Source organism: Ascidiella aspersa, chromosome 4 (genome assembly GCF_963924565.1).
Source record: "Ascidiella aspersa chromosome 4, kaAscAspe10.2, whole genome shotgun sequence".
Lineage (NCBI taxonomy): Eukaryota > Metazoa > Chordata > Ascidiacea > Phlebobranchia > Ascidiidae > Ascidiella > Ascidiella aspersa.
The window spans coordinates 25,202,618-25,211,928 of NC_139450.1; the positions used below are offsets into that span (position 1 = coordinate 25,202,618).

General features: G+C 33.7%; 1 protein-coding gene across 1 annotated transcript; it reads left to right on the forward strand.

Moving 5' to 3' along the window:
- The first annotated feature begins 720 nt into the window (after window positions 1–720).
- On the forward strand, window positions 721–8,986 carry LOC146157115 (sterile alpha motif domain-containing protein 3-like). Its single transcript, XM_083388097.1, has 7 exons — window positions 721–1,128; window positions 4,812–4,908; window positions 5,575–5,754; window positions 5,962–6,168; window positions 6,341–6,467; window positions 6,760–6,836; window positions 8,284–8,986. The coding sequence occupies exons 1-7, from the start codon at window positions 860–862 to the stop codon at window positions 8,536–8,538; spliced, it is 1,212 nt and encodes a 403-aa protein (XP_083244223.1). The 5' UTR covers window positions 721–859; the 3' UTR covers window positions 8,539–8,986.
- Window positions 8,987–9,311: the final 325 nt, after the last annotated feature.

A 9,311-nucleotide genomic window follows, 5' to 3' on the forward strand; every position in this document is an offset into this window, starting at 1 on the left:
GTTGTTAGGCAGTCCTGTAATTTTAAAAATATAACCCTTACAATTGCTCAACGAATACAAGGTCTAAAGTGTTGGGAACACAGAAATAAGTGCTGCTTACTTGAGGACTGCTTAATACCTGATCAAACATCTGAAACCTTCAAGGAATTTAATTTAAATACTTTACCCCTCTCTGTGATTCAAAAACTTGTAAACTTATTTGGTAATTTGAACAAATTATCATGTCATTGTGTTTCAAGTTTACTTTATAATTGTTACCTGTACAAAATTGGAGATACATTTGTTGTTGACATTGTGTGTGATATACCTGTTTTTTTTAAAGTGACTTCAATACTGCTAATTGAGGACGTACATTTTTTATTCTGTCAAATATTTGAAGTTCGACATTTTGATGATCATTACCATGCATATTGTCTTTATGCTAGAAGTATGTTTTGGCATGTCATACGAGTTGGTAAAGAATTAAGTTCTGCAACTGATGTTTATGAAATTAATAATCTTATTTATGTTAAACTAAAATTCCTGCCTACTAAGTTAAAAAAGCCTTAAATATATTTTTAAAGGATTGTAATTTATAGAATTTCTAATTGTAAACTATATAAGTGAAAACATGGCATGTTCCTATCATGTAACCTATGAAAATTCAAAAAAAATTTTAAATGTAAATTGTCCTGAAAAAATTTATGATGAAGTAACTCTAGTGTTTGGAGTTACCAAGTTTGATCTCCAATCCTATGCACCAGAATTTGATGACTGGGTGGATTTCGATAAATGCATCACCACTGGTAGACTAAAAGTTGTTTGTCAGGATAATTCAAATCACATACTGGCAAATATTAATTCGTCACCCAATTCATCAATGAATAGCAGCGCTACCACTGTTGAGTATGATGGCAGTGAAAGAGAAGAATCAATTAAATGCAGCACTTCTGATAGTTCTGATGATGAACACAAAATTAATTGTTTAAAACCAAAGGTTTGGCCAGTGGTGTATAACATCCCCACATTTCCCAAAACTCTATCTGCAGAGTTGTCAACAATTGAAAATGACAAACAGCTCTATGTTGGAGGAAAAATTAGAAGAAAAATAATTTCTATTATTTTTGATGACCTATGCAGCTATACCGAGTAAGTACAATGTATTTCCCTATATATTTTTATTTTTAGTGCGATATTTAGTTATAGTCTGTGGATAAAAAGCAAGGTAATTTTTTAGTGGTAACTAATTAAGTTAAATAAAATTAGTATGAATAACACAATGGGCATTGTGTCTTTGCTAATTAAAACTGTACATCTTTACTTTAATGCAGTGGTTCCAAACCTGTTTTTAAGGTGACCCATTTTGAAAAAAAAATTAGTTTGGTATTATCTTGCGACTTAAGCAATTGTCATATTATCATACAAGATTGCATTGCAAACAAACTGCGCTACAAAGCACTTACTTTTTCCGAAAAGAATATGTTTATCAAATCACTGATGAGATAGCTTTGCTTGCTTGATGTCAGCGATTTGTTGAAATCGAGGGATTATTTTGCTTAAGCATATAGACCCATGTCACTGTTAACTTCCAGCCGGTTTCCCTGATTGGTTTTCATATTTTTGTGTTTATAAATTCCAGTTTTGTGATCTCTTCACGTTTTGAATTTTTTGTTGTTATTTTTTCGCCCAAGATACATAATGGCTGAAAAACATTCGACCCCAAAAAATAATCAGGCGACCCAACGTTGGGTCGCGACCCATGTGTTTGGAACCACTGCTTTAATGTATGAAAAACTCTATTTTATGTTTCTTTACAAGAAAATATAAGCAGTGAGATTTTATCGCAAATATTGTGCATGTACATCACATGACCAAGCTGAAAGTTGCAAAAATCTATCATACTGTAGGGGTGGGGTCAGATTAATGAGTCTTCATTTATATAATTGCCAAGATGAATCGACCACACTCCTACAAGATTTGAGATGGCCTGTCTTCGTGAGGCCATTCAAGTCCAATTCTTTCCTTTAGTTCAGATACATGAACAGTCAATTTTTGCTGTCTTCAGTCAAAGCTGTAAAAGCCTCTCTCTGCACAAGGCAGTACTGGGTGATACTGGTTGATACTGTTTTTTATTCGATTGTGCGACTATACTTATTGGCGAAAATATTTCTAAAATGCACAGGAAATATTGACGTAGATATTCTTACGATTTTCAATAATAAATCACGTGACAACAAGGCGTGGTCTAAACCTTTTTCTCTCGACTCTTATAGACGGAAATAATATTTTTGTCCCAATATGGCTTGAACAAAAGTAACAAGGCATTCGTTGCAAACTCTAGCAAGAGATATCGGCAATCGAATTTAAACAAAAACTTTCATGACGCAACATTAAGGCGATAAAACAAAGAATTAATTTGATGTGCTGACGTGTTGCGACAAATACTCCCTTTGCAAAGGTTTTGCAGTCATTTCGAATATATAGGAATGACATTATTTTCCAATTGTTTTCGTGTGTTGTGTTTCAGCTGTTGTGAAATGCTTATGGAGCATTGGACGCGAAATTGTCCGATCATTTAACGCATTTGCGCAATTGTTTTTGGTTCGATTCCTGATTCCTCGAGAAAATTTTCGTTTGTGCCTGAACTGGCAAGGAGGATTTTGATGTCAGCGTTCGCTGGTTGCTTGAAATGTGTTTCATCGACACGCCAGAGCAGTTTGCTGTGGCTTTTTGCTTTTCAGGAAATCTGTGCGGCTTGCAGGAGAAAATCCCTGCACGGTGCGTTGCAATTCTGACGCCACCAGGAAGCCGTTGTTTTTGCGCGTTGCATCTCGATCTATCGCTTTGTCCAACGCTTGTTGTGTTTGTTTTCTGAAATTTCAAAATATTTTTCCGGCAGATGTGTGTTCGAAATTATCTGTAGCAACACTCAGTATTCAAGTTATTTATATTTTGGTTATAGACACACATATTTTCTATACTTATATATATATATATAGGCGCGACAGGTTACACTTAAAGTTTGAGACAATTAATTACTGGAATATATATTTACTCACGTTACACATCTTTTGCGATTCAATACAAAATTAAATTCTATTGATTTTTTACATTGAGCAACATTTCCTTAAAAATTTGCATTTTTTTTAGTTTGCACAATTCGTTCAATGTAAGTTTTAAAATAACGACGCATCACAAGAAAATACGCTTTGAAGTTGCTGCTTATTCACTATTGCTTTCAACAAAAGGCAGGAAATGGGGTGTTCCTAAAGTTGTGATTTGAAAGCTAATGTTTCGCGTGTGGATAAATCATTATGCTTGATACGAGATGTTTAAACTCGTGTGTAAACGCGGCTGCGTGATGAGAGAAAAACAGACAAAAACCCAAAACGTACCAAATGTTTAAAAGAATTCGGAAATTTAACACGAAATTATTTTGTGCACAACAAAATTAAGTCGTGATTCACAAGTTTAACGCGTTGATTTCAAACTATTGAGCTCCAAGCACAAAAATTAAGCTCTTTTAACATTTATCAAAAGATCGTGCGATCGACGTTTAAGCTTAGACTTCATAGATATAGACTATACATAATTTGCGAAATGCGATACATAATGGTTTAATAAAAAGTCGCATTAAAACAATTTACAGACCTTTCAGTCGATATTTTTACTCATTATATATATAATTTTGTTTTTTTGTTTTTAAATGTATAATAGATTTTTCACCTGATAAACTAGGCAGAATCAGTTATTGTGAAATCCATAATTCCGTTTCGTTTTCCATGATTCCAAACAGTGGTGATGTCTTTATCGGCAACGCTTGTTTGTATTTCGTGTTTCGAATTCCAAGCAAATGCTTTGCTGACGCTATGGAGCGTCTCTTCACGTATCTTTCGATGAGATTAATTTCTTCTAAAGCTGGCTTCTTGCAAGTTCCAAACATGACAGTTTTTAGGCGGCCGTTTGTAGGTGGTCCATACAGATTTAGGCACATATTTTTTCTTTGAGCTTCGTTTCTTCAGTCTTCTTGGGAAAGTAGTTTGCAGGTGGTTCGTTCCTCACTCGCGGGCATCAATTTTGAGGAGGTGTGGGTCCGGATTAATGAGTCTTCATTTATATAATTGCCAAGATGAATCGACCACACTCCTACAAGATTTGAGATGGCCTGTCTTCGTGAGGCCATTCAGGTCCAATTCTTTCCTTTAGTTCAGATACATGAACAGTCAATTTTTGCTGTCTTCAGTCAAAGCTGTAAAAGCCTCTCTCTGCACAAGGCAGTACTGGGTGATACTGGTTGATACTGTTTTTTATTCGATTGTGCGACTATACTTATTGGCGAAAATATTTCTAAAATGCACAGGAAATATTGACATAGATATTCTTACGATTTTCAATAATAAATCACGTGACAACAAGGCGTGGTCTAAACCTTTTTCTCTCGACTCTTATAGACGGAAATAATATTTTTGTCCCAATATGGCTTGAACAAAAGTAACAAGGCATTCGTTGCAAACTCTAGCAAGAGATATCGGCAATCGAATTTAAACAAAAACTTTCATGACGCAACATTAAGGCGATAAAACAAAGAATTAATTTGATGTGCTGACGTGTTGCGACAATACCTTATTTTAGGCAATGTAGGGTATGTCATCAAGACTAAAGTTTTGACAAATGTATACCATTCTGTTTACGTAAGTTTGAGTTATGATGGTTTTTATATTAGGGCCTAACTTTCCTTTTTATTCATTGACAAATACGATGTACTAAAAAAACAACCCTTTTTGCTTGTTTCTGCATTTGTTAAGTTTATATAACAGAAATTTATTCTTTAGATATCCTTCATCATATCAATATAGAGAAGTCTGCAGTGCTTTAGTTCGCAAGTATCCAGTGCTTAGAGACAGATTTTCTAACACAGGCTGTTATTTTGTAAGTTAACGTTTTTATTTATCAGTTTACAGCTACTTAAAGGCAGCTAAAATAGCCTAATAAAGTAGCCTGTACAGTGTAACTCAGGTGTCGGGAACCCCTGTCATGCATGCCAAAAGTGGCATGCGGGATGATTTTTTAGGGTACGCTAAAGGGCAAGAGTATTGTGTTCGTGACAGTTCGTTTTTTTTTTCCAAGGTTAGGGTATCTTTACAAAATTTAACTTATGAAATTAGATTTAATGGCATCTCCCAAGTTCTGTAAATTAGATTTCAGTTAACAGCAAGGCTGCGGAGTTGGACATAAGACTAGGTAAAATTACCGGAGAATAGCATATGGTGAAATGTTTTCCATGACTCCTATAAGTTGAGTGCCGACATCTATTCTATTTTAGTAAGTAAATCTGGGAAAAAACAGGCTGTAGAGTCTTAGCTGTACTCGGGACTCGATGTAATTGCACATTTGGCCGGAGTCAGACTCGGGTTGTTTTTAACAGACTGCACAGCCCTGGTTGCCAGTGCAAAACCAAAAATAGAAAAATGTTTGGCATGCGAGTTGTTGATATTTTGAAATTATTTATAAACTGACACACTACATACAAAAGGTTGCCGACCCCTGGTGTACATCATAATCTTAGTTTATTTATAATATTTTGTATGAATATAGGTTACTTGGATTAAGATGTTGCGAACAAAATTCAAAGATTGGCGTCGAAATTCAATTAACAATAAATATAGAGAAGAAATGAAAAAAAAATTTGGTCACCAAAATAGAAAAAGGAGCAGCATACCAGATGAAGAAGCTGAAATAGTCAGCAAAAAACGAAATGTCAGCACCAGCAGAAATGTAAAGAAATTTTGTTTTTCTGCAGTTAATGTTATTTATATTTTCATTATTATTACAAAGGTTGGCTAAAGTTAGCCGTCAGGAAATTGATATGTCAGACTGGAATACTTTTTTATTATCTTTACTATAGCTCAAAATTTTTGAAAGTTTGTATGTGTTGTTTTTGGGTGCAAACTAGTATATATAATATATATTTTTTGTTTATAGCAGGATATTGCTGATACAGAGGACGAATTTGGGACCAAAATACATGTTGATTACCTCAAAAAAGAATTTTTAAAGAAAGAACCTTGTCAACAGTCCATTGAAGATAGATTGGAGCGAACGTACAGTAGCAGACGAGCAGATGTTTTAAGTGGTGGTTCAGCAAAAGAAATTTTAGAAAGATATTCACCCTTGACTACTTCTAAATGGGTGTGTATGTTTATAATGAGCAATTCTGTATTTAACTTGAGTTGTATTGTTGATTTTTTCCACAATATATCTATTTATGATGTAAATCTTTTAGGAATTGTCAATAGTAAAACATGATTTTGAATTATCTATGGTTTAATTACTTATTTGTAACAGTTATTTTTTTATAAAGATTCTGTTTGAAATGGGCAAAATAGTTGGAATGAACATAGATCAACGACTGAGAGAGCCACTTTTGTCAAAAGCCAAACGAATGATTCGATGGTCTAGCATCTCTAATTCCTACATGGATATTTTAGGTAAGTATATAAAAATTTTGCTAGAATCAGGTCCACAGGTTTCAGTACGACAAAATAGTAAGATAAGGGTCATAATGTTTATGTGTTTTTGTGAAATTTATTTGTAGAACTACAATTTACTCTACCCAGTTTAAATGCATGCTACATTGCTACATTCTGATGTGGTAAAATTTAAGGACTGTAAAGGTAGTTTAAACCATTTCATAGCTGCACTCAAAGCCAAGCAGCCAACAGATAGATAAATAACTAAAGAAACTCAGTCCTATTTATGAAAAAAAAATTTACTTTTTAGAAATGGAAAACGCATGGATTCTTTTTTTGCCAAGTATATTTAAAGAGAATCTGGATCATTTTTTTATCATTGAAAAGGTAATGTTGTGGAATATAATTATAACAACATTAAACATTTACAATGAGCTTCACATAGGAGTCAAGAACTAATTATAGCTCCATTAATTAGTGCACTGGCCGATTTGGCCCGCAAAGTTCCAATTTTTTGACCCGCGAACTGATACTCTGCTTTGCTGTAATCTAGCACTATCGATTTTTGTTTTTTTGGTATTGTAATTGACCAAAAAACTTCGTAAATGATCCTCTGTGATTTCATAACTACCGTAGCTTTTTTTCATAAGGTTAGTATATATGCCATAGGCCAGCAGTTGTTGACCTGGTGGGCCTAGGATGGGCGCAAGCTCCAAGTTAATATTTAAATTTTTTTGCATTGATTCTAATGGTTTCGTTTAGGTTTTACACCACTCCTACAGCGGTGTAGGCTACAAAGTCTGTTTTTGCCAATACATTGAAACAGCAATTTTTTTCATGGTTCCCGAGACCGACAAAACCCTTACTATTTTCAAGTTGTCGTAGTGATATTTAATTGAAAATGCCGAATTGCTTTTTGTAGGGTGGCGAAAGGCATAGGAAAATTACCAAAGCGGGCGCGGCTGAAAAAACTTTTAAGAACGACTGTAATAGGCTATGTATCATTTGCAAGCAATAAGCCTAAGAATTGCTACTTAAAAACATTGGCCCGCAAGATAAAAAAAATATTGTTTTTGGCCCGCGATGAAAAGAAGTTGGACCACGCTGAACTAGGGTATCAGTAAAGTTAGGCTATTGTAAGATTTAAAATAGTGACCTTTGCCATATACTTAAACCATTATCTCTCCAAACGTAGAAACAATGTTGGTTTGACCCTTACATGAAATCTTAGGCCATATGGTTTCAGTTAGCCACCCTAGGCTTCCGTTGTAAGGATTGGTACAAATTCTGTAAATCTTGAAAAAAGCCAATTTTCTTTTTTTAAAACTATTTCATGTTTAACTTTATGTTTTTTAAACAAATGTTGTGTTGACCATAGCATTTTTAAAATTGTTTTCGAATAATATGTAAGTTTTGTCAACCAGTCCTTTTTAAACTATAAAAATATCTTTAAATTTGTTTCATAAAAATGTGTGGCAGCCCTGCACGTAAGATTAATATTTGTGCCATTATCGTATGCATGTTTAAAGGCCAGAGTACACATAAACAAATTGTTTATTTGCCTAGTTGAGTGATAGAGACTTTTATTTTCTTTTTGCGGAACCTTTATATTTCGGTTAATGAAGCAAAGATCTAAATATGGACGACATCTTTTTTTCAATTTTTTGGCATACTGTCCTTATCTTGCCTTGATTACAAGGAAGGCGACTAATGTTAGCAAGATTTTCATAATTTTTTTCATTGTTTTTTATATTATGTCTTATTATTGTTGGTCAGTATTACTGTAGATGACCAAACCACAATAATAATTTTTGCTTATTTTTAACTTTCATAGGAGTCTACATCACCGTATCCGGTAATAAAAATTTGCAGTGATCAATCAATTTCTGCGCATGTAGATGCTTCTACTATATCTGTAGATGGAGACTTAATCACTGCAGTAGCTACGGCTATTTCAGCATATTGGGTTTTTAATATTGTTATACCACATGGCTGTACAAAAACAATGGCTTTTTTATGTGGTTACATACTGCAGCTTGGCGGCGTTAAAATTCCAAGCAGTGTTTTACAGGTCATAAACAGTTTGTAGTTTTGTAACAAAGTATATGCCAATTATCACCTTTAAAAGTTCATTCCTTAGTAAGCATATGATTAATGTTTACTTTGATTTAATTTAAATGTATTATAACTACATAAACATATTTTTGCATAGCTTCAGTAAAAGTTCTTTTCTAAACTTTTAATTTCAAAAGTTGTAGTGTTATATGTTTCCCTTTAGACCCACATTATTAGCTTTTTTCGTTTGATACTGTTGTAAAACAATATATTTTCAACTGCTACATGTATGTTTCTATTTGTTAAATTAACCTTCGGAATAACCATCTCAGCCAAAATTCTGTGACATGTTGTTTTCAGATCTGTTCTATTTTGTTGTTAAAACTTTCTTTTCTGCAATGTTTTTTTGACACCCAAACAATATGTTATGTTAGTTTTTGGATGTTTAGAAAGAGTTTAGATTTGAACCCTGATTAAGAGTGTTGTCATCATGTTAACTATTTGTTCTTTATTTTTGCGTTTCAACTTTTTTGGAATTCTGCCATGTTTTGGTAATGTTGTAAAATATACTATACATTGTTTATGTCATTAGTATGTGTGATTATACAATTGGTGGATTGTTAAATCCACCCTGAGGTGGAAATGCGAAAATCCACAATGGTTTGTGGTGTTTTACAATGGGGAAGATTTTCTTAAATCAAGGTGGATTCGTACAATTCCTTTCCCTTCGGGGTGGATTAACATAGGGTGTAAACAGCCCTATCCGCCCTAAAGGTTAGAACGTTAAATCCACCTTTGGGTGGTTTA

What these genes read in the sequence shown, in the direction of transcription:
- LOC146157115 (XM_083388097.1), top strand. Translation starts at nt 860, where the DNA reads ATGAATAGCAGCGCTACCACTGTTGAGTATGATGGCAGTGAAAGAGAA. An exon ending in TTCCTACATGGATATTTTAG is followed by an intron (nt 6,468 to 6,759) that starts GTAAGTATATAA and finishes TTTACTTTTTAG; the next exon opens with AAATGGAAAACGCATGGATT. An exon ending in ATTTTTTTATCATTGAAAAG is followed by an intron (nt 6,837 to 8,283) that starts GTAATGTTGTGG and finishes TAACTTTCATAG; the next exon opens with GAGTCTACATCACCGTATCC.